This window comes from Mixophyes fleayi, unplaced genomic scaffold, assembly GCF_038048845.1.
Source record: "Mixophyes fleayi isolate aMixFle1 unplaced genomic scaffold, aMixFle1.hap1 Scaffold_438, whole genome shotgun sequence".
Lineage (NCBI taxonomy): Eukaryota > Metazoa > Chordata > Amphibia > Anura > Limnodynastidae > Mixophyes > Mixophyes fleayi.
The window spans coordinates 30,273-58,220 of record NW_027448122.1 but is presented as its reverse complement, the minus strand read 5'-3'; the positions used below and the strand labels follow the sequence as shown (position 1 = coordinate 58,220).

Genomic DNA, 27,948 nt, shown 5'->3' with positions numbered 1-27,948 from the left:
AGGACACGTGATCGGCTCCTTTCTCCGCTTCCGGGTCTGGTCTCAGCCAATCAGCAGAGCGGAGAGATGGCGCAGCCCGACCGGGGGAACCCGTTCTCCGAGCTGGACAACCCGTTCCAGGTACCGGTCACCTGCATGTACCCCGGGGGTAATACCCTGTAATACCCCCCCTCCCCCTAGTATAATACCCCCCCTCCTAGGTACCGGTCACCTGCATGTACCCCCGGGGTTATACCCTGTAATACCCCCCCCCCGGGGTAATACCCTGTAATACCCCCCCTAGTATAATACCCCCCCTCCTAGGTACCGGTCACCTGCATGTACCCCCGGGGTAATACCCTGTAATACCCCCCCCTAGTATAATACCCTATAATACCCCCCACCCCCTAGTATAATATCCCCCCTCCCCCCCTAGTATAATACCCTGTAATACCCCCCCCCCCCGGGGTAATACCCTGTAATACCCCCCCCCCCCCCGGGGTAATACCCTGTAATACCCCCCCTAGTATAATACCCCCCTCCCCTCCTCCCAGGTACCGGCCCCCTTCTCTCCAGTCACCCCCTCCCAGCACTGACACTTTGGACATTACATTATTACATCCCCCCAGACTTGATTTCCTTTCATGTATCAACATCACCCCAACCCCCTTCTGACCCCTCAGACATCACTAACCCCCCCTCCCATGTACCCCCCCCCACCAACACCCCAGACATCACTAACCCCCCTCCTCCCATGTACCCCCCCCCCCACCAACACCCCAGACATCACTAACCCCCCTCCCATGTACCCCCCCCACCAACACCCCAGACATCACTAACCCCCCTCCTCCCATGTACCCCCCCCCCCCACCAACACCCCAGACATCACTAACCCCCCTCCTCCCATGTACCCCCCCCCCCACCAACACCCCAGACATCACTAACCCCCCTCCTCCCATGTACCCCCCCCCCACCAACACCCCAGACATCACTAACCCCCCTCCTCCCATGTACCCCCCCCCCCACCAACACCCCAGACATCACTAACCCCCCTCCTCCCATGTACCCCCCCCCCCCCACCAACACCCCAGACATCACTAATCCCCCTCCTCCCATGTACCCCCCCCCACCAACACCCAGACATCACTAACCCCCCTCCTCCCATGTACCCCCCCCCACCAACACCCCAGACATCACTAACCCCCCTCCTCCCATGTACCCCCCCCCCACCAACACCCCAGACATCACTAACCCCCCTCCTCCCATGTACCCCCCCCCCACCAACACCCCAGACATCACTAACCCCCCTCCTCCCATGTATACCCCCCCCACCAACACCCCAGACATCACTAACCCCCCTCCTCCCATGTACCCTTCCCCCACACCAACACCCCAGACATCACTAACCCCCCTCCTCCCATGTACCCCCCCCCACCAACACCCCAGACATCACTAACCCCCCTCCTCCCATGTATACCCCCCCACCAACACCCCAGACATCACTAACCCCCCTCCTCCCATGTACCCCCCCCCCCACCAACACCCCAGACATCACTAACCCCCCTCCTCCCATGTACCCCCCCCACCAACACCCCAGACATCACTAACCCCCCTCCTCCCATGTATACCCCCCCCACCAACACCCCAGACATCACTAACCCCCCTCCTCCCATGTACCCCCCCCACCAACACCCCAGACATCACTAACCCCCCTCCTCCCATGTACCCCCCACCAACACCCCAGACATCACTAACCTCCCTCCTCCCATGTACCCCCCCCCCCCACCAACACCCCAGATATCACTAACCCCCCTCCTCCCATGTACCCCCCCCACCAACACCCCAGACATCACTAACCCCCCTCCTCCCATGTACCCCCCCCACCAACACCCCAGACATTACTAACCCCCTCCTCCCATGTATACCCCCCCCACCAACACCCCAGACATCACTAACCCCCCTCCTCCCATGTATACCCCCCCACCAACACCCCAGACATCACTAACCCCCCTCCTCCCATGTACCCCCCCCCACCAACACCCCAGACATCACTAACCCCCCTCCTCCCATGTACCCCCCCCCCCACCAACACCCCAGACATCACTAACCCCCCTCCTCCCATGTATACCCCCCCACCAACACCCCAGACATCACTAACCCCCCTCCTCCCATGTACCACCCCCCCACCAACACCCCAGACATCACTAACCCCCCTCCTCCCATGTATACCCCCCCCACCAACACCCCAGACATCACTAACCCCCCTCCTCCCATGTACCCCCCCCCCCACCAACACCCCAGACATCACTAACCCCCCTCCTCCCATGTACCCCCCCCACCAACACCCCAGACATCACTAACCCCCCTCCTCCCATGTACCCCCCCCCCCACCAACACCCCAGACATCACTAACCCCCCTCCTCCCATGTACCCCCCCCCACCAACACCCCAGACATCACTAACCCCCCTCCTCCCATGTACCCCCCCCCCCCCCCACCAACACCCCAGACATCACTAACCCCCATCCTCCCATGTACCCCCCCCACCAACACCCCAGACATCACTAACCCCCCTCGTCCCATGTATACCCCCCCCACCAACACCCCAGACATCACTAACCCCCCTCCTCCCATGTACCCCCCCCCCCCACCAACACCCCAGACATCACTAACCCCCCTCCTCCCATGTATACCCCCCCACCAACACCCCAGACATCACTAACCCCCCTCCTCCCATGTATACCCCCCCACCAACACCCCAGACATCACTAACCCCCCTCCTCCCATGTACCCCCCCCCACCAACACCCCAGACATCACTAACCCCCCTCCTCCCATGTATACCCCCCCCACCAACACCCCAGACATCACTAACCCCCCTCCTCCCATGTATACCCCCCCACCAACACCCCAGACATCACTAACCCCCCTCCTCCCATGTACCCCCCCCCCCCCACCAACACCCCAGACATCACTAACCCCCCTCCTCCCATGTACCCCCCCCCCCCCACCAACACCCCAGACATCACTAACCCCCATCCTCCCATGTACCCCCCCCCCACCAACACCCCAGACATCACTAACCCCCCTCCTCCCATGTACCCCCCCCCCCCCCCACCAACACCCCAGACATCACTAACCCCCCTCCTCCCATGTATACCCCCCCCACCAACACCCCAGACATCACTAACCCCCCTCCTCCCATGTATACCCCCCCCACCAACACCCCAGACATCACTAACCCCCCTCCTCCCATGTATACCCCCCCACCAACACCCCAGACATCACTAACCCCCCTCCTCTCATGTACCCCCCCCACCAACACCCCAGACATCACTAACCCCCCTCCTCTCATGTACCCCCCCCCACCAACACCCCAGACATCACTAACCCCCCTCCTCCCATGTATACCCCCCCACCAACACCCCAGACATCACTAACCCCCCTCCTCTCATGTACCCCCCCCCCACCAACACCCCAGACATCACTAACCCCCCTCCTCCCATGTACCACCCCCCCACCAACACCCCAGACATCACTAACCCCCCTCCTCCCATGTATACCCCCCCACCAAACACCCCAGACATCACTAACCCCCCTCCTCTCATGTACCCCCCCCCCACCAACACCCCAGACATCACTAACCCCCCTCCTCCCATGTATACCCCCCCCCCACCAACACCCCAGACATCACTAACCCCCCCTCCTCCCATGTACCCCCCCCCACCAACACCCCAGACATCACTAACCCCCCTCCTCCCATGTATACCCCCCCACCAACACCCCAGACATCACTAACCCCCCTCCTCCCATGTACCCCCCCCACCAACACCCCAGACATCACTAACCCCCCTCCTCCCATGTATACCCCCCCCACCAACACCCCAGACATCACTAACCCCCCTCCTCCCATGTACCCCCCCCACCAACACCCCAGACATCACTAACCCCCCCTCCTCCCATGTACCCCCCCCACCAACACCCCAGACATCACTAACCCCCCTCCTCCCATGTACCCCCCCCCCACCAACACCCCAGACATCACTAACCCCCCTCCTCCCATGTACCCCCCCCCCACCAACACCCCAGACATCACTAACCCCCCTCCTCCCATGTACCCCCCCCCACCAACACCCCAGACATTACTAACCCCCCTCCTCCCATGTATACCCCCCCCACCAACACCCCAGACATCACTAACCCCCCTCCTCCCATGTATACCCCCCCACCAACACCCCAGACATCACTAACCCCCCTCCTCCCATGTACCCCCCCCCCCCACCAACACCCCAGACATCACTAACCCCCCTCCTCCCATGTACCCCCCCCCCACCAACACCCCAGACATCACTAACCCCCATCCTCCCATGTACCCCCCCCACCAACACCCCAGACATCACTAACCCCCCTCGTCCCATGTATACCCCCCCCACCAACACCCCAGACATCACTAACCCCCCTCCTCCCATGTACCCCCCCCCACCAACACCCCAGACATCACTAACCCCCCTCCTCCCATGTATACCCCCCCACCAACACCCCAGACATCACTAACCCCCCTCCTCCCATGTATACCCCCCCACCAACACCCCAGACATCACTAACCCCCCTCCTCCCATGTACCCCCCCCACCAACACCCCAGACATCACTAACCCCCCTCCTCCCATGTATACCCCCCCCCACCAACACCCCAGACATCACTAACCCCCCTCCTCCCATGTATAACCCCCCACCAACACCCCAGACATCACTAACCCCCCCTCCTCCCATGTACCCCCCCCCCCACCAACACCCCAGACATCACTAACCCCCCTCCTCCCATGTACCCCCCCCCCCACCAACACCCCAGACATCACTAACCCCCATCCTCCCATGTACCCCCCCCCCACCAACACCCCAGACATCACTAACCCCCCTCCTCCCATGTACCCCCCCCCCCCCACCAACACCCCAGACATCACTAACCCCCCTCCTCCCATGTATACCCCCCCACCAACACCCCAGACATCACTAACCCCCCTCCTCCCATGTACCCCCCCCACCAACACCCCAGACATCACTAACCCCCCTCCTCCCATGTACCCCCCCCACCAACACCCCAGACATCACTAACCCCCCTCCTCCCATGTACCCCCCCCCCACCAACACCCCAGACATCACTAACCCCCCTCCTCCCATGTACCCCCCCCCACCAACACCCAGACATCACTAACCCCCCTCCTCCCATGTACCCCCCCCCACCAACACCCCAGACATTACTAACCCCCCTCCTCCCATGTATACCCCCCCACCAACACCCCAGACATCACTAACCCCCCTCCTCCCATGTATACCCCCCCACCAACACCCCAGACATCACTAACCCCCCTCCTCCCATGTACCCCCCCCCCACCAACACCCCAGACATCACTAACCCCCCTCCTCCCATGTACCCCCCCCCCCACCAACACCCCAGACATCACTAACCCCCATCCTCCCATGTACCCCCCCCACCAACACCCCAGACATCACTAACCCCCCTCCTCCCATGTACCCCCCCCCCACCAACACCCCAGACATCACTAACCCCCCTCCTCCCATGTACCCCCCCCCCACCAACACCCCAGACATCACTAACCCCCCTCCTCCCATGTACCCCCCCCCCCCACCAACACCCCAGACATCACTAACCCCCCTCCTCCCATGTACCCCCCCCACCAACACCCCAGACATCACTAACCCCCCTCCTCCCATGTATACCCCCCCCCCCCCCCCCCACCAACACCCCAGACATCACTAACCCCCCTCCTCCCATGTACCCTTCCCCCACACCAACACCCCAGGCATTCCTGGCATCACCCCCTGCGGGCACAGATACCCCAGACATGACCCCGAGTACTGGTACCCCTGTAAGAGTTATTATTATTGTACTATTATACTACAAGCAGCGTGGAGTGCCGCATCCTGGTACCTGGTCTATAATACTACATAGATAGTGACTATTTGTTTTATTCTCTGAAACTCCCCAGGATATTACATCCTCCATCCCTGGTGTTTGTGTCCAGTGTAGCATGTGATCCTGATATATAACACACCCAGCATGTGATCCCGATATATAACACACACCCAGCGTGTGATCCTGATATATAACACACACCCAGCGTGTGATCCTGATATATAACACACACCCAGCGTGTGATCCTGATATATAACACACACCCAGCGTGTGATCCTGATATATAACACACACCCAGCGTGTGATCCTGATATATAACACACACCCAGCGTGTGATCCTGATATATAACACACACCCAGCGTGTGATCCTGATATATAACACACACCCAGCGTGTGATCCTGATATATAACACACACCCAGCGTGTGATCCTGATATATAACACACACCCAGCGTGTGATCCTGATATATAACACACACCCAGCGTGTGATCCTGATATATAACACACACCCAGCGTGTGATCCTGATATATAACACACACCCAGCGTGTGATCCTGATATATAACACACACCCAGCGTGTGATCCTGATATATAACACACAACCCAGCGTGTGATCCTGATATATAACACACACCCAGCGTGTGATCCTGATATATAACACACACCCAGCGTGTGATCCTGATATATAACACACACCCAGCGTGTGATCCTGATATATAACACACACCCAGCGTGTGATCCTGATATATAACACACAGCGTGTGATCCTGATATATAACACACAGCGTGTGATCCTGATATATAACATACACCCAGCATGTGATCCTGATATATAACACACACCCAGCGTGTGATCCTGATATATAACACACACCCAGCGTGTGATCCTGATATTCTAACACACAGCGTGTGATCCTGATATTCTAACACACACCCAGCGTGTGATCCTGATATATAACACACACAGCGTGTGATCCTGATATATAACACACACCCAGCGTGTGATCCTGATATATAACACACACCCAGCGTGTGATCCTGATATATAACACACACCCAGCGTGTGATCCTGATATATAACACACCCAGCGTGTGATCCTGATATATAACACACACCCAGCGTGTGATCCTGATATATAACACACACCCAGCGTGTGATCCTGATATATAACACACACCCAGCGTGTGATCCTGATATATAACACACACCCAGCGTGTGATCCTGATATATAACACATACCCAGCGTGTGATCCTGATATATAACATACACCCAGCGTGTGATCCTGATATATAACACACACCCAGCGTGTGATCCTGATATATAACACATACCCAGCGTGTGATCCTGATATATAACATACACCCAGCGTGTGATCCTGATATATAACACACACCCAGCGTGTGATCCTGATATATAACACACACCCAGCGTGTGATCCTGATATATAACACACACCCAGCGTGTGATCCTGATATATAACACACACCCAGCGTGTGATCCTGATATATAACACACACCCAGCGTGTGATCCTGATATATAACACACACCCAGCGTGTGATCCTGATATATAACACACACCCAGCGTGTGATCCTGATATATAACACACACCCAGCGTGTGATCCTGATATATAACACACACCCAGCGTGTGATCCTGATATATAACACACACCCAGCGTGTGATCCTGATATATAACACACACCCAGCGTGTGATCCTGATATATAACACACACCCAGCGTGTGATCCTGATATATAACACACACCCAGCGTGTGATCCTGATATATAACATACACCCAGCGTGTGATCCTGATATATAACACACAGCGTGTGATCCTGATATATAACACACAGCGTGTGATCCTGATATATAACATACACCCAGCATGTGATCCTGATATATAACACACACCCAGCGTGTGATCCTGATATTCTAACACACAGCGTGTGATCCTGATATTCTAACACACACCCAGCGTGTGATCCTGATATATAACACACACAGCGTGTGATCCTGATATATAACACACCCAGCGTGTGATCCTGATATATAACACACACCCAGCGTGTGATCCTGATATATAACACACCCAGCGTGTGATCCTGATATATAACACACCCAGCGTGTGATCCTGATATATAACATACACCCAGCATGTGATCCTGATATATAACACACACCCAGCGTGTGATCCTGATATTCTAACACACAGCGTGTGATCCTGATATTCTAACACACACCCAGCGTGTGATCCTGATATATAACACACACAGCGTGTGATCCTGATATATAACACACCCAGCATGTGATCCTGATATATAACACACCCAGCGTGTGATCCTGATATTCTAACACACAGCGTGTGATCCTGATATTCTAACACACACCCAGCGTGTGATCCTGATATATAACACACACAGCGTGTGATCCTGATATATAACACACCCAGCGTGTGATCCTGATATATAACATACACCCAGCATGTGATCCTGATATATAACACACACCCAGCGTGTGATCCTGATATTCTAACACACAGCGTGTGATCCTGATATTCTAACACACACCCAGCGTGTGATCCTGATATATAACACACACAGCGTGTGATCCTGATATATAACACACCCAGCGTGTGATCCTGATATATAACACACCCAGCGTGTGATCCTGATATATAACACACACCCAGCGTGTGATCCTGATATATAACACACACCCAGCGTGTGATCCTGATATATAACATACACCCAGCGTGTGATCCTGATATATAACATACACCCAGCGTGTGATCCTGATATATAACACACAGCGTGTGATCCTGATATATAACACACAGCGTGTGATCCTGATATATAACATACACCCAGCGTGTGATCCTGATATATAACATACACCCAGCATGTGATCCTGATATATAACATACACCCAGCGTGTGATCCTGATATATAACACCCAGCGTGTGATCCTGATATATAACACCCAGCGTGTGATCCTGATATATAACACCCAGCGTGTGATCCTGATATATAACACACAGCGTGTGATCCTGATATATAACATACACCCAGCGTGTGATCCTGATATATAACATACACCCAGCATGTGATCCTGATATATAACATACACCCAGCGTGTGATCCTGATATATAACACACCCAGCGTGTGATCCTGATATATAACACACACCCAGCGTGTGATCCTGATATATAACACACACCCAGCGTGTGATCCTGATATATAACACACACCCAGCGTGTGATCCTGATATATAACACACACCCAGCGTGTGATCCTGATATATAACATACACCCAGCGTGTGATCCTGATATATAACACACACCCAGCGTGTGATCCTGATATATAACATACACCCAGCGTGTGATCCTGATATATAACATACACCCAGCGTGTGATCCTGATATATAACACACAGCATGTGATCCTGATATATAACACACACCCAGCGTGTGATCCTGATATATAACATACACCCAGCGTGTGATCCTGATATATAACATACACCCAGCGTGTGATCCTGATATATAACATACACCCAGCGTGTGATCCTGATATATAACATACACCCAGCGTGTGATCCTGATATATAACACACAGCGTGTGATCCTGATATATAACACACACCCAGCGTGTGATCCTGATATATAACATACACCCAGCGTGTGATCCTGATATATAACACACAGCATGTGATCCTGATATATAACACACACCCAGCGTGTGATCCTGATATATAACATACACCCAGCGTGTGATCCTGATATATAACACACACCCAGCGTGTGATCCTGATATATAACATACACCCAGCGTGTGATCCTGATATATAACATACACCCAGCGTGTGATCCTGATATATAACACACAGCGTGTGATCCTGATATATAACACACACCCAGCGTGTGATCCTGATATATAACATACACCCAGCGTGTGATCCTGATATATAACACACAGCATGTGATCCTGATATATAACACACACCCAGCGTGTGATCCTGATATATAACATACACCCAGCGTGTGATCCTGATATATAACACACAGCATGTGATCCTGATATATAACACACACCCAGCGTGTGATCCTGATATATAACATACACCCAGCGTGTGATCCTGATATATAACATACACCCAGCGTGTGATCCTGATATATAACACACACAGCGTGTGATCCTGATATATAACATACACCCAGCGTGTGATCCTGATATATAACACACACCCAGCGTGTGATCCTGATATATAACACACACCCAGCGTGTGATCCTGATATATAACACACAGCATGTGATCCTGATATATAACACACACCCAACGTGTGATCCTGATATATAACACACAGCGTGTGATCCTGATATATAACACACACCCAGCGTGTGATCCTGATATATAACACACACCCAGCGTGTGATCCTGATATATAACATACACCCAGCATGTGATCCTGATATATAACACACAGCATGTGATCCTGATATATAACACACACCCAGCGTGTGATCCTGATATATAACACACACCCAGCGTGTGATCCTGATATATAACACACCCAGCGTGTGATCCTGATATATAACATACACCCAGCGTGTGATCCTGATATATAACACACACCCAGCGTGTGATCCTGATATATAACACACACCCAGCATGTGATCCTGATATATAACACACACCCAGCGTGTGATCCTGATATATAACACACACCCAGCGTGTGATCCTGATATATAACACACACCCAGCGTGTGATCCTGATATATAACACACACCCAGCGTGTGATCCTGATATATAACACACAGCATGTGATCCTGATATATAACATACACCCAGCGTGTGATCCTGATATATAACACACACCCAGCGTGTGATCCTGATATATAACACACACCCAGCGTGTGATCCTGATATATAACACACACCCAGCGTGTGATCCTGATATATAACACACACCCAGCGTGTGATCCTGATATATAACATACACCCAGCGTGTGATCCTGATATATAACACACCCAGCGTGTGATCCTGATATATAACATACACCCAGCGTGTGATCCTGATATATAACATACACCCAGCGTGTGATCCTGAAATATAACACACAGCATGTGATCCTGATATATAACACACACCCAGCGTGTGATCCTGATATATAACACACCCAGCGTGTGATCCTGATATATAACACACCCAGCGTGTGATCCTGATATATAACATACACCCAGCATGTAATCCTGATATATAACACACAGCATGTGATCCTGATATATAACACACACCCAGCGTGTGATCCTGATATATAACACACACCCAACGTGTGATCCTGATATATAACACACACCCAGCGTGTGATCCTGATATATAACATACACCCAGCGTGTGATCCTGATATATAACACACAGCATGTGATCCTGATATATAACACACACCCAGCGTGTGATCCTGATATATAACATACACCCAGCATGTGATCCTGATATATAACATACACCCAGCATGTGATCCTGATATATAACACACCCAGCATGTGATCCTGATATATAACACACACCCAGCGTGTGATCCTGATATATAACACACACCCAGCGTGTGATCCTGATATATAACACACACCCAGCGTGTGATCCTGATATATAACACACACCCAGCGTGTGATCCTGATATATAACACACACCCAGCGTGTGATCCTGATATATAACACACACCCAGCGTGTGATCCTGATATATAACACACACCCAGCGTGTGATCCTGATTTATAACATACACCCAGCGTGTGATCCTGATATATAACATACACCCAGCGTGTGATCCTGATATATAACATACACCCAGCGTGTGATCCTGATATATAACATACACCCAGCGTGTGATCCTGATATATAACATACACCCAGCGTGTGATCTTGATATATAACACACAGCATGTGATCCTGATATATAACATACACCCAGCGTGTGATCCTGATATATAACACACACCCAGCGTGTGATCCTGATATATAACACACACCCAGCGTGTGATCCTGATATATAACATACACCCAGCGTGTGATCCTGATATATAACACACACCCAGCGTGTGATCCTGATATATAACACACACCCAGCGTGTGATCCTGATATATAACATACACCCAGCGTGTGATCCTGATATATAACACACCCAGCGTGTGATCCTGATATATAACATACACCCAGCGTGTGATCCTGATATATAACATACACCCAGCGTGTGATCCTGATATATAACATACACCCAGCGTGTGATCCTGATATATAACACACAGCATGTGATCCTGATATATAACACACACCCAGCGTGTGATCCTGATATATAACACACACCCAGCATGTAATCCTGATATATAACACACACCCAGCGTCTGATCCTGATATACAACATACACCCAGCATGTAATCCTGATATATAACACACAGCATGTGATCCTGATATATAACACACCCAGCGTGTGATCCTGATATATAACACACACCCAACGTGTGATCCTGATATATAACACACACCCAGCGTGTGATCCTGATATATAACACACACCCAGCGTGTGATCCTGATATATAACACACACCCAGCGTGTGATCCTGATATATAACACACACCCAGCGTGTGATCCTGATATATAACACACACCCAGCGTGTGATCCTGATATATAACACACACCCAGCGTGTGATCCTGATATATAACACACACCCAGCGTGTGATCCTGATATATAACACACACCCAGCGTGTGATCCTGATATATAACACACACCCAGCGTGTGATCCTGATATATAACACACACCCAGCGTGTGATCCTGATATATAACACACACCCAGCGTGTGATCCTGATATATAACACACACCCAGCGTGTGATCCTGATATATAACACACACCCAGCGTGTGATCCTGATATATAACACACCCAGCGTGTTATCCTGATATATAACACACCCAGCGTGTGATCCTGATATATAACACACACCCAGCGTGTGATCCTGATATATAACACACACCCAGCGTGTGATCCTGATATATAACACACCCAGCGTGTGATCCCGATATATAACACACCCAGCGTGTGATCCCGATATATAACACACACCCAGCGTGTGATCCTGATATATAACACACACCCAGCGTGTGATCCTGATATATAACACACCCAGCGTGTGATCCTGATATATAACACACACCCAGCGTGTGATCCTGATATATAACACCCAGCGTGTGATCCTGATATATAACACACAGCGTGTGATCCTGATATATAACACACAGCGTGTGATCCTGATATATAACATACACCCAGCGTGTGATCCTGATATATAACACCCAGCGTGTGATCCTGATATATAACACACACCCAGCATGTGATCCTGATATATAACACACAGCATGCGATCCTGATATATAACACACACCCAGCATGTGATCCTGATATATAACACACACACGGCGTGTGATCCTGATATATAACACACCAAGCGTGTGATCTTGATATATAACACACACACGGCATGTGATCCTGATATATAACATACACCCAGCGTGTGATCCTGATATATAACATACACCCAGCGTGTGATCCTGATATATAACATACACCCAGCATGTGATCCTGATATATAACATACACCCGGCATGTGATCCTGATATATAACACCCAGCGTGTGATCCCGATACAGGATAACAATATATAGCACACCATGTGATCCCAGTATATAACACACAGCATGTGATCCCGTTATACAGTATGAGGTCCTGGACCATAGGTGAGCTCCCACTTTCTTTGTGTGTAGCCCCCCGTCTTGTTATTAATGTAACGCCTCTTCCTCAGGAAAGGGGGATGCGGTTGAGGACCACCAGGGGGCGACTTAGGATTGTATGGATAAGTCTGTGTTAGTGCGAGGGGTCTCCTGAGCACACATCAACTGGCTGCAGAAACCTCCACGGTGCATTTAGTAACTGGCTCATATGATAAAGAGCAGTGACTGCAGGAATTACAAATAAATGTGTATATATAAATTTTTGTAATCAATGTCTAGTAGGGGGCAACATAAGAGTGATAACCAACAATTATATAGACTTAACTATCTATACAAATAAACACAGCCAATTGTATTCCCCCCTTTAAAGGTAAATCTCCGTCTGTGTCCTGATAACAGGAATGGAGTGTACAAACCATCTCAGGGATGATCTGACACTGGGATGCCCACTCTACCAGCTTGTCACCGGGCACTGTTATATCCTGTCCTCATCAAACACTGTAAATAGGTGATAACTCGCTGAGGCACACGGTATCTCACCATACGGTGCCTAGTGACAATGAGCTCACCGCTTCTACCGTCGGCCTCCATGTGTCTCCTCTGCCCCGTTCTCTCTATAGAGGACCATTTCACAACTTCTCCTCTTCCTCCTGCAGGACCCAGCTGTGACGGAGCAACAGCCCAACTCCCAGTATGCAACGCTCGATGTCTACAATCCGTTTGATAAACAAGGGGTGAGGATTGTTGTGGATTTTCCTGAGTAGATCTGGGCTGGATGTCCATTGCTCTGTGCTGCGTGTGGATAATGAGGAGCTCTTTTTTATATGTATGACATCTGTAATCTTGTGTGTGATCTTCTCAGTTGCCTCCGCCGTACCATGAGCCGACGGCACAGCCACCGGCCACCTTACCTACCTCCCAGTTTCAGTCTACTGTCACTCCAGCAGCCAAGAAGCCAAGTCCAACTGAACCCAAAAACTACGGATCATATGGAACACAGGTACAGATACATATCCTGTCCTCTGCTATCGCTCTATAGGACATCTCCTCTTCATCTTATTGTATCTGATCCATCACCTCCTCTTTGCCCTGCATTGGAGTCTTGGTTTGGTGTGTGTAGAGACTCTGCTTGGTGTAGTCTGCTTGGCAATAAACCCTCTTCCAGTCTGGATTTCAGTTTCTACCTCAGTTTCCTGCAGTCATTAGTTTCAACTTTTCTTTTCTTGTTGGTGCAGGAATCCACAGCTGCAGCAACGGCAGACTTACTACGGCGGCAGGAGGAGCTTAATCGCAAGGCAGAAGAGCTGGACCGGAGGGAACGAGATCTCCGCAATGCTAGTCTTGGGGGAACATCATGTATGAGCCTTGGTTTTGGGGGACTACTGTGCCTGGGGAGACTGAGGTCAGCAGGGATTAGGAGGGTCTGGAGTGGGAAAATGGAGGCCAGCACAGGATGGAAGGTCTGGGCTGGGGAGATGGAGGCCAGTAGAGGCTGAGAGGGTTTGGCGTGGGAAAAAGGGGACCAGCACAGACTGGAAGGGCTGGGGAGATGGAGGCCAGTAGAGACTGAGAGGGTCTGGCGTGGGAAAAAGAGGACCAGCACAGAGTGGAAGGGCTTGGGAGATGGAGGCCAGTAGAGACTGAGAGGGTCTGGCGTGGGAAAAAGGGGACCAGCACAGACTGGAAGGGCTGGGGAGATGGAGGCCAGTAGAGGCTGAGAGGGTCTGTTCCGGGTAAAAGGAGACCAGCACAGAGTGGGAGGGCTGGGGAGATGGAGGCCAGTGGTGGATGAGATGGTCTGGTGTAATATACTGAGTGGCGGTACACTGGACATACTAAATGTGTGCTGGGCTTAGGTCAAGTTGTTGCATGGAGGCACCGGGATGAGCTGAGCAGTCTGTGGTTTCCTACGATTGCCCGGACTGAACCCGCTCTGTGACCGGGGAGACTAGTAGCAGTAACCATTTATCTTGTGTGCCCTTAGTGAGACAAGATAACTGGCCGCCGCTGCCATCGTTCTGCCCAGTGAAACCATGCTTCTATCAGGACATCAGTGTGGACATCCCACAGGACTTTCAGAAGACTGTGTCCATCATGTATTACCTGTGGCTTGGTAAGTTTAAGTCTTTCAATATACCCCATGTCCTACAAATGTGTACCTGTCTAATCGAGTGTCTGTCGATGGGTCCCCTGCCTGTCCGTCTGTCTGTGTAATGTCTCATGTCGTAGTGAGCGGCCATGACACCAACTCTGTTTCCTTTGATGCAGCTAGTTTGGGAACTCTCCTTCTGAATTTCGTGGCCTGCCTGGCGTGGTTCTGTGTGGACGGAGATGAAGGTTCTGGCTTTGGCCTGTCCATCCTATGGGTCGTTCTCTTTACACCTTGTTCCTTCGTTTGCTGGTACAGACCCTTGTACAAGGCGTTTAGGTGAGTAATAGTGAGTGACTGATCCTCACACCCCGTGCATAGTGACTGATCCTCGCACCCCGTGCATAGTGACTGATCCTCACACACCGTACATAGTGACTGATCCTCACACCCCGTACATAGTGACTGATCCTCACACCCCGTGCATAGTGACTGATCCTCACAGCCCGTACACAGTGACTGATCCTCGCACCCCGTACATAGCGACTGATCCTCACACCCCGTACATAGCGACTGATCCTCACACCCCGTACATAGTGACTGATCCTCACACACCGTACATAGTGACTGATCCTCACAGCCCGTACACAGTGACTGATCCTCACACCCCGTACATAGTGACTGATCCTCACACCCCGTACATAGTGACTGATCCTCACACCCCGTACATAGTGACTGATCCTCACACCCCGTGCATAGTGACTGATCCTCACAGCCCGTACACAGTGACTGATCCTCACACCCCGTACATAGTGACTGATCCTCACACACCGTACATAGCGACTGATCCTCACACCCCGTACATAGTGACTGATCCTCACACCCCGTACATAGCGACTGATCCTCACACACCGTACATAGCGACTGATCCTCACACCCCGTGCATAGTGACTGATCCTCACACCCCGTGCATAGTGACTGATCCTCACACCCCGTACATAGCGACTGATCCTCACACACCGTACATAGTGACTGATCCTCACACCCCGTACATAGTGACTGATCCTCACACACCGTACATAGCGACTGATCCTCACACCCCGTGCATAGTGACTGATCCTCACACCCCGTGCATAGTGACTGATCCTCACACCCCGTACATAGTGACTGATCCTCACACCCCGTACATAATGACTGATCCTCACACCCCGTACATAGCGACTGATCCTCACACCCCGTGCATAGTGACTGATCCTCACACACCGTACATAGTGACTGATCCTCACAGCCCGTACACAGTGACTGATCCTCACAGCCCGTACATAGTGACTGATCCTCACACACCGTACATAGTGACTGATCCTCACAGCCCGTACACAGTGACTGATCCTCACACCCCGTACATAGTGACTGATCCTCACACCCCGTACATAGTGACTGATCCTCACACCCCGTACATAGTGACTGATCCTCACACCCCGTGCATAGTGACTGATCCTCACACCCCGTACATAGTGACTGATCCTCACACCCCGTGCATAGTGACTGATCCTCACACCCCGTACATAGTGACTGATCCTCACACCCCGTACATAGTGACTGATCCTCACAGCCCGTACACAGTGACTGATCCTCACACCCCGTACATAGTGAATGATCCTCACACCCCGTACATAGCGACTGATCCTCACACCCCGTACATAGTGACTGATCCTCACACCCCGTGCATAGCGACTGATCCTCACACACCGTACATAGTGACTGATCCTCACACACCGTACATAGTGACTGATCCTCACACACCGTACATAGTGACTGATCCTCACAGCCCGTACACAGTGACTGATCCTCACACCCCGTACATAGTGACTGATCCTCACACCCCGTACATAGTGACTGATCCTCACAGCCCGTACACAGTGACTGATCCTCACACCCCGTACATAGTGACTGATCCTCACACCCCGTACATAGCGACTGATCCTCACACACCGTACATAGTGACTGATCCTCACACCCCGTGCATAGTGACTGATCCTCACACCCCGTACATAGCGACTGATCCTCACACACCGTACATAGCGACTGATCCTCACACACCGTACATAGCGACTAATCCTCACACCCCGTACATAGTGACTGATCCTTGCACCCCGTGCATAGTGACCCCGTACATAGCGACTGATCCTCACACCCCGTACACAGTGACTGATCCTCACACCCCGTGCATAGTGACTGATCCTCACACCCCGTGCATAGTGACTGATCCTCACACCCCGTACACAGTGACTGATCCTCACACCCCGTGCATAGTGACTGATCCTCACACCCCGTACATAGTGACTGATCCTCACACCCCGTGCATAGTGACTGATCCTCGCACCCCGTGCATAGTGACTGATCCTCACACACCGTACACAGTGACTGATCCTCACACACCGTACATAGTGACTGATCCTCACACACCGTACACAGTGACTGATCCTCACACACCGTACACAGTGACTGATCCTCACACCCCGTACATAGTGACTGATCCTCACACCCCGTACATAGCGACTGATCCTCACACCCCGTACATAGCGACTGATCCTCACACCCCGTACATAGCGACTGATCCTCACACCCCGTACATAGCGACTGATCCTCACACCCCGTACATAGCGACTGATCCTCACACCCCGTACATAGCGACTGATCCTCACACCCCGTACATAGCGACTGATCCTCACACCCCGTACATAGCGACTGATCCTCACACCCCGTACATAGCGACTGATCCTCACACCCCGTACATAGCGACTGATCCTCACACCCCGTACATAGCGACTGATCCTCACACCCCGTACATAGCGACTGATCCTCACACCCCGTACATAGCGACTGATCCTCACACCCCGTACATAGCGACTGATCCTCACACCCCGTGCATAGCGACTGATCCTCACACCCCGTACATAGTGACTGATCCTCACACACCGTACATAGCGACTGATCCTCACACCCCGTACATAGCGACTGATCCTCACACCCCGTACATAGCGACTGATCCTCACACCCCGTACATAGCGACTGATCCTCACACCCCGTGCATAGCGACTGATCCTCACACCCCGTACATAGCGACTGATCCTCACACACCGTACATAGTGACTGATCCTCACACCCCGTACATAGTGACTGATCCTCGCACCCCGTACATAGTGACTGATCCTCGCACCCCGTACATAGTGACTGATCCTCGCACCCCGTACATAGCGACTGATCCTCACACACCGTACATAGTGACTGATCCTCACACCCCGTACATAGCGACTGATCCTCACACCCCCGTACATAGTGACTGATCCTCACACCCCGTGCATAGCGACTGATCCTCACACCCCGTACATAGCGACTGATCCTCACACACCGTACATAGTGACTGATCCTCACACCCCGTACATAGTGACTGATCCTCGCACCCCGTACATAGTGACTGATCCTCGCACCCCGTACATAGTGACTGATCCTCGCACCCCGTACATAGTGACTGATCCTCGCACCCCGTACATAGTGACTGATCCTCACACCCCGTACACAGTGACTGATCCTCGCACCCCGTACATAGTGACTGATCCTCACACCCCGTGCATAGTGACTGATCCTCACACACCGTACATAGCGACTGATCCTCACACCCCGTACATAGTGACTGATCCTCACACACCGTACATAGTGACTGATCCTCGCACCCCGTACATAGCGACTGATCCTCACACACCGTACATAGTGACTGATCCTCACACCCCGTACATAGTGACTGATCCTCACACCCCGTACATAGCGACTGATCCTCACACCCCCGTACATAGCGACTGATCCTCACACCCCGTACATAGCGACTGATCCTCACACCCCGTACATAGCGACTGATCCTCACACCCCGTACATAGCGACTGATCCTCACACACCGTACATAGTGACTGATCCTCACACACCGTACATAGTGACTGATCCTCACACCCCGTACATAGCGACTGATCCTCACACCCCGTACATAGCGACTGATCCTCACACCCCGTACATAGCGACTGATCCTCACACCCCGTACATAGCGACTGATCCTCACACCCCGTACATAGCGACTGATCCTCACACCCCGTACATAGCGACTGATCCTCACACCCCGTACATAGCGACTGATCCTCACACCCCGTACATAGCGACTGATCCTCACACCCCGTGCATAGCGACTGATCCTCACACCCCGTGCATAGCGACTGATCCTCACACCCCGTGCATAGCGACTGATCCTCACACCCCGTGCATAGCGACTGATCCTCACACCCCGTACATAGCGACTGATCCTCACACCCCGTACATAGTGACTGATCCTCACACCCCGTGCATAGTGACTGATCCTCACACCCCGTACATAGTGACTGATCCTCACACCCCGTGCATAGTGACTGATCCTCACACCCCGTGCATAGTGACTGATCCTCACACCCCGTACATAGCGACTGATCCTCACACCCCGTACATAGTGACTGATCCTCACACCCCGTACATAGTGACTGATCCTCACACCCCGTACATAGTGACTGATCCTCACACCCCGTACATAGTGACTGATCCTCACACCCCGTACATAGTGACTGATCCTCACACCCCGTACATAGTGACTGATCCTCACACCCCGTGCATAGTGACTGATCCTCACACACCGTACATAGTGACTGATCCTCACACCCCGTCTCTGGTTATAGGGGGACAGTCTCTGTATTGTTACATGGTCTCCCGTCTCTGGTTATACGGGGACGGTCTCTGTATTGTTACATGGTCTCCCGTCTGTGGTTATACGGGGACGGTCTCTGTATTGTGACATGGTCTCCCGTCTCTGGTTATAGGGGGACGGTCTCTGTATTGTGACATGGTCTCCCGTCTCTGGTTATACGGGGACGGTCTCTGTATTGTTACATGGTCTCCCGTCTCTGGTTATACGGGGACGGTCTCTGTATTGTGACATGGTCTCCCGTCTCTGGTTATACGGGGACGGTCTCTGTATTGTGACATGGTCTCCCGTCTCTGGTTATACGGGGACGGTCTCTGTATTGTTACATGGTCTCCCGTCTCTGGTTATACGGGGACGGTCTCTGTATTGTTACATGGTCTCCCGTCTCTGGTTATACGGGGACGGTCTCTGTATTGTTACATGGTCTCCCGTCTCTGGTTATACGGGAACGGTCTCTGTATTGTGACATGGTCTCCCGTCTCTGGTTATACGGGGACGGTCTCTGTATTGTTACATGGTCTCCCGTCTCTGGTTATACGGGGACGGTCTCTGTATTGTGACATGGTCTCCCGTCTCTGGTTATACGGGGACGGTCTCTGTATTGTGACATGGTCTCCCGTCTCTGGTTATACGGGGACGGTCTCTGTATTGTGACATGGTCTCCCGTCTCTGGTTATACGGGGACGGTCTCTGTATTGTGACATGGTCTCCCGTCTCTGGTTATACGGGGACGGTCTCTGTATTGTGACATGGTCTCCCGTCTCTGGTTATACGGGGACGGTCTCTGTATTGTGACATGGTCTCCCGTCTCTGGTTATACGGGGACGGTCTCTGTATTGTTACATGGTCTCCCGTCTCTGGTTATACGGGGACGGTCTCTGTATTGTTACATGGTCTCCCGTCTCTGGTTATACGGGGACAGTCTCTGTATTGTTACATGGTCTCCCGTCTCTGGTTATACGGGGACGGTCTCTGTATTGTTACATGGTCTCCCGTCTCTGGTTATACGGGGACAGTCTCTGTATTGTTACATGGTCTCCCGTCTCTGGTTATACGGGGACAGTCTCTGTATTGTTACATGGTCTCCCGTCTCTGGTTATATGGCGTCGGATCAGATAATAATTGTCTTTTTTCTTTCTCCACAGGAGTGACAGTTCCTTCAATTTCTTTTTCTTCTTCTTTGTCTACTTCTTCCAAGATATTATCTATGTCCTGGAGGCTGTAGGAATTCCTGGATGGGGGTTCAGGTAAGAACAGGGAACTGATATTTGCTATAATAAAGTATATTGAGAGATTATAAGTATGAAAAATGATTCCAGTAACTTCTTCTTGAACCCAGTTTAATCATTATTAATTGAACCAGATTGAGTACAGTCACTGTTCAATAACATTGATGCAAGAAGCAGTTATGTTCTGTAACCCACAGCAACCAATCAGCTCTGATTCCGCTTTATACTCCGTGTATAATATATATTACTTCACCAATATATTTCTCTTACAGTGGCTGGATCTCTGCCCTCGCTTGTCTGAGGAAAAGTAACGTAGGAGTCGCTGTGTTCATGATGATTGTTGCTGTTATTTTCACAGTGATCGCAGCCCTCGGGATCATCATGCTAAAGAGGGTGAGAGGCGGGTGAGGGGTCAGTGTATTACAGGTAATATGGTATTGGGATCATCACACTGAGATGGGTGAGGGGTCAGTGTATTACAGGTAATATGGTATTGGGATCATCACACTGAGAGGGGTGAGGGGTCAGTGTATTACAGGTAATATGGTATTGGGATCATCACACTGAGAGGGGTGAGGGGTCAGTGTATTACAGGTAATATGGTATTGGGATCATCACACTGAGAGGGGTGAGGGGTCATGTATTACAGGTAATATGGTATTGGGATCATTACACTGAGAGGGGTGAGGGGTCAGTGTATTACAGGTAATATGGTATTGGGATCATCACACTGAGAGGGGTGAGGGGTCAGTGTATTACAGGTAATATGGTATTGGGATCATCACACTGAGAGGGGTGAGGGGTCAGTGTATTACAGGTAATACAGTATCAGGATCATCACACTGAGAGGGGTGAGGGGTCAGTGTATTACATGTAATACAGTATTGGGATCATCACACTGAGAGGGGTGAGGGGTCAGTGTATTACATGTAATACAGTATTGGGATCATCACACTGAGAGGGGTGAGGGGTCAGTGTATTACAGGTAATACAGTATCAGGATCATCACACTGAGAGGGGTGAGGGGTCAGTGTATTACATGTAATACAGTATTGGGATCATCACACTGAGAGGGGTGAGGGGTCAGTGTATTACAGGTAATACAGTATTGGGATCATTACACTGAGAGGGGTGAGGGGTCAGTGTATTACAGGTAATACAGTATCAGGATCATCACACTGAGAGGGGTGAGGGGTCAGTGTATTACAGGTAATACAGTATCAGGATCATCACACTGAGAGGGGTGAGGGGTCAGTGTATTACAGGTAATACAGTATCAGGATCATCACACTGAGAGGGGTGAGGGGTCAGTGTATTACATGTAATACAGTATCGGGATCATCACACTGAGAGGGGTGAGTGGTCAGTGTATTACATGTAATACAGTATCGGGATCATCACACTGAGAGGGGTGAGGGGTCAGTGTATTACAGGTAATACAGTATCAGGATCATCACACTGAGAGGGGTGAAGGGTCAGTGTATTACAGGTAATACAGTATTGGGATCATCACACTGAGATGGGTGAGGGGTCAGTGTATTACAGGTAATACAGTATCAGGATCATCACACTGAGATGGGTGAGGGGTCAGTGTATTACAGGTAATACAGTATCAGGATCATCACACTGAGAGGGGTGAGGGGTCAGTGTATTACAGGTAATACAGTATCAGGATCATCACACTGAGATGGGTGAGGGGTCAGTGTATTACAGGTAATACAGTATCAGGATCATCACACTGAGAGGGGTGAGGGGTCAGTGTATTACAGGTAATACAGTATCGGGATCATCACACTGAGAGGGGTGAGTGGTCAGTGTATTACATGTAATACAGTATCAGGATCATCACACTGAGAGGGGTGAGGGGTCAGTGTATTACAGGTAATACAGTATTGGGATCATCACACTGAGAGGGGTGAGGGGTCAGTGTATTACAGGTAATACAGTATTAGGATCATCACACTGAGAGGGGTGAGGGGTCAGTGTATTACATGTAATACAGTATTGGGATCATCACACTGAGAGGGGTGAGGGGTCAGTGTATTACAGGTAATACAGTATCAGGATCATCACACTGAGAGGGGTGAGGGGTCAGTGTATTACAGGTAATACAGTATCAGGATCATCACACTGAGAGGGGTGAGGGGTCAGTGTATTACAGGTAATATGGTATTGGGATCATCACACTGAGAGGGGTGAGGGGTCAGTGTATTACAGGTAATATGGTATTGGGATCATTACACTGAGAGGGGTGAGGGGTCAGTGTATTACAGGTAATATGGTATTGGGATCATCACACTGAGAGGGGTGAGGGGTCAGTGTATTACAGGTAATATGGTATTGGGATCATCACACTGAGAGGGGTGAGGGGTCATGTAATACATGTAATATAGTATCGGGATCATCTTGCTAAAGAGGGTGAGAGGCGGGTGAGGGGTCAGTGTATTACAGGTAATATGGTATTGGGATCATCACACTGAGAGGGGTGAGGGGGTCAGTGTATTACAGGTAATACAGTATTGGGATCATTACACTGAGAGGGGTGAGGGGTCAGTGTATTACAGGTAATATGGTATTGGGATCATTACACTGAGAGGGGTGAGGGGTCAGTGTATTACAGGTAATATGGTATTGGGATCATCACACTGAGAGGGGTGAGGGGTCAGTGTATTACAGGTAATACAGTATTGGGATCGTCACACTGAGAGGGGTGAGGGGTCAGTGTATTACATGTAATACAGTATCAGGATCATCACACTGAGAGGGGTGAGGGGTCAGTGTATTACAGGTAATACAGTATTGGGATCATCACACTGAGAGGGGTGAGGGGTCAGTGTATTACAGGTAATATGGTATTGGGATCATTACACTGAGAGGGGTGAGGGGTCAGTGTATTACAGGTAATATGGTATTGGGATCATCACACTGAGAGGGGTGAGGGGTCAGTGTATTACATGTAATACAGTATCAGGATCATCACACTGAGAGGGGTGAGGGGTCAGTGTATTACAGGTAATACAGTATTGGGATCATCACACTGAGAGGGGTGAGGGGTCAGTGTATTACAGGTAATACAGTATTGGGATCGTCACACTGAGAGGGGTGAGGGGTCAGTGTATTACATGTAATACAGTATCAGGATCATCACACTGAGAGGGGTGAGGGGTCAGTGTATTACAGGTAATACAGTATTGGGATCGTCACACTGAGAGGGGTGAGGGGTCAGTGTATTACATGTAATACAGTATCAGGATCATCACACTGAGAGGGGTGAGGGGTCAGTGTATTACAGGTAATATGGTATTGGGATCATTACACTGAGAGGGGTGAGGGGTCAGTGTATTACAGGTAATATGGTATTGGGATCATCACACTGAGAGGGGTGAGGGGTCAGTGTATTACATGTAATACAGTATCAGGATCATCACACTGAGAGGGGTGAGGGGTCAGTGTATTACAGGTAATACAGTATCAGGATCATCACACTGAGAGGGGTGAGGGGTCAGTGTATTACAGGTAATACAGTATTGGGATCATCACACTGAGAGGGGTGAGGGGTCAGGGGTCAGTGTATTACAGGTAACTGATGAAACAATGTATTTTCCGTAGCGTGCGCATGACCTTATTACCGCAGTAGGTGGGTGATCTCCGAATCCCCCCCGTTATATACTAGTTTTAGGTGGTGGTGTTGGGGTATTGCATCGTATTGCCGCAGTAGGGGGGGTGATCTCCGAATCCCCCCTGTTATATACTAGTTTTAGGTGGTGGTGTTGGGGTATTGCATCGTATTGCCGCAGTAGGGGGGGTGATGTCCGAGTCCCACCGTTATATACTAGTTTTAGGTGGTGTTGGGGTATTGCATCATATTGCCGCAGTAGGGGGGGGTGATGTCCGAGTCCCACCGTTATATACTAGTTTTAGGCGGTGGTGTTGGGGTATTGCATCATATTGCCGCAGTAGGGGGGGGGTGATGTCCGAGTCCCACCGTTATATACTAGTTTTAGGTGGTGGCGTTGGGGTATTGCATCGTATTGCCGCAGTAGGTGGGTGATGTCCGAGTCCCCCCGTTATATACTCGTTTTAGGTGGTGGCGTTGGGGTATTGCATCGTATTGCCGTGGTAGAAGGTAGTGTCGGATACCGCTATTTTCACCATCTATCTGTTCCTCTCTCAGATCCATTCCATTTACCGTCGGACCGGTGCCAGTTTCCAGAAGGCACAGGAGGAATTTGCCACTGGTGTGTTCTCTAATCCGGCCGTGCGTACGGCGGCCACCAATGTGGCTGCAGGAGCTGCACAAAATGCTTTCAAGCCCTGAGACAGTGAAGATCCGAAGCTCCGTGTATCTGAGAACGTTCTCCTGGACTTTATTCTGAACTTTATCCAGGATCTTCCACGGGACGGGGTCTGCCTGCTCTAAGTAATGCCTGCTTCTGTGTGTCTGTTGTAACACTGAGAGTGTGACACTGTGTGAGGAGGCGTGTACTTGTCATAGTATCCTGCGGTCGTCCTGTGTGGGTGACTGACCCACCGACTAACTGTGCCATCGTGTCCCTTCTCTGCCCGCTGAGGGGTCTTCTCACTTAATGCCGGTCATACCTGTGATGTCAGGAGAGGGGAAGTGCATGCCTTATCTTTACATGTATGTTCTGTTACCTGGAAGCATGTTTTGTTCCATGTCTCGGGCTTTCCCGGCCAATGTGCTGTGTATGGGGAGAGCCGACGAACAGCAAACAGTAAATTAAAGCGTTTTATTAAGCCAGCGGCCTCTTGCTGTGTAATTCTTCCATTCTTCAGTTCTGCCTGTGACTATCTTCAGAGGTCAGAAGAATGCTGTGGTGTCCTAACGTGAGAATTCACACAGTAACATTAAAGTTGTCTGAAGGTGAAGCTCAGCTAATTCCCCCACACTGACGACTTGTCCGTGTCCTGGATCTCAGTATAAGGGGATTGTGCTCCACGGGCCAGTGTGTATTGGTGGCCCTTATCTTTGGGGGAAGGGGGGTCTCTCTGGGGTTCCTCGCTGACCTCCACGGAGGCTGGGAATAGGGATGGATGTATGGGGATCAGAGGCCTGGGTTGTTTATGTGAGGGATGGCTACCACCTCAGGGGCCAAGAGCCAGCTTCCGTTGGGGTTAGTATCACTAGTCTGGCTGATCATTCTCACTAACGGCACGGGACACATGTATGTGAACCCAGGAAACTGGCATAGGTGGGGGTACGGTATCAGTGGGGTGCACGCCTAGGTTTGATCATAGGGACATTTTCTCACATTTCCATGTTAAACTCACAATACAACATCTTTACACTTGGTACATTTAAGAATCGGGGGTTGTAGTTTAAGGGTGTCCCAGGGGGGATTGACCTGTTATCACAGGTGGAATAATCATTGATGGGGCCAGGAAATGTTATCACAGGTGGAATTATTATCATCACCATTTATTTATATAGCGCCACTATTTCCGCAGCACTGAACAGAGAACTCGCATCAGTCCCTGCCCCATTGGAGCTTACAGTCTAAATTCCCCAACATACACACAGACAGACAGACGAGGGTCAATTTGTAAGCAGCTAATTCACCTACCAGTATGTTTTTGGAGTGTGGGAGGAAACCGGAGCACCCGGAGGAAACCCACGCAAACATGGGGAGAACATACAAACTCTACACAGATAAGGTCATGGTTGGGAATCAAACTCATGACCTCAGTGCTGTGAGGCAGAAGTACTAACCACTGAGCCACGTGCTGCCCCATGCTCCACATAGGGATGTTTTCTCACATTTCCATGTTAAACTCACAATACAACATCTTTACACTTGGTGCATTTAAGAATCGGGGGATGTAGTCTAAGGGCGTCCCAGGGGGGATTGACCTGTTATCACAGGTGGAATAATCAGTGATGGTACCAGGGAACGTTATCACAGGTGGAATAATCAGTGATGGTACCAGGGAACGTTATCACAGATGGAATAATCAGTGATGGGGCCGGGGAATGTTATCACAGATGGAATAATCAGTGATGGGGCCGGGGAATGTTATCACAGATGGAATAATCAGTGATGGGACCAGGGAATGTTATCACAGGTGGAATAATCAGTGGTGGGGCCGGGGAATGTTATCACAGGTGGAATAATCAGTGATGG

General features: G+C 50.7%; 1 protein-coding gene and 1 long non-coding RNA gene across 2 annotated transcripts; both read left to right on the top strand.

Moving 5' to 3' along the window:
• Positions 1 to 13: 13 nt before the first annotated feature.
• SCAMP3 (secretory carrier membrane protein 3) lies at positions 14 to 26,567 on the top strand. Its single transcript, XM_075194532.1, has 9 exons — positions 14 to 120; positions 14,367 to 14,444; positions 14,573 to 14,710; positions 14,946 to 15,066; positions 15,695 to 15,823; positions 15,979 to 16,138; positions 21,722 to 21,823; positions 22,078 to 22,198; positions 25,980 to 26,567. Exons 1-9 carry the CDS (start codon positions 67 to 69, stop codon positions 26,121 to 26,123), a joined length of 1,047 nt encoding a protein of 348 aa, XP_075050633.1. The 5' UTR covers positions 14 to 66; the 3' UTR covers positions 26,124 to 26,567.
• LOC142134211 (uncharacterized) lies at positions 25,383 to 25,720 on the top strand. The gene is made up of 2 exons (XR_012686995.1): positions 25,383 to 25,484; positions 25,648 to 25,720. It is a non-coding gene; the product is annotated as an uncharacterized LOC142134211 (long non-coding RNA).
• Positions 26,568 to 27,948: the final 1,381 nt, after the last annotated feature.

Coding starts and splice junctions, on each gene's coding strand:
- SCAMP3 (XM_075194532.1), top strand. CDS start 67: ATGGCGCAGCCCGACCGGGGGAACCCGTTCTCCGAGCTGGACAACCCG. Junction 15,824..15,978: donor CATGTATTACCTGTGGCTTG/GTAAGTTTAAGT, acceptor CCTTTGATGCAG/CTAGTTTGGGAACTCTCCTT. Junction 21,824..22,077: donor ATTCCTGGATGGGGGTTCAG/GTAAGAACAGGG, acceptor TTTCTCTTACAG/TGGCTGGATCTCTGCCCTCG.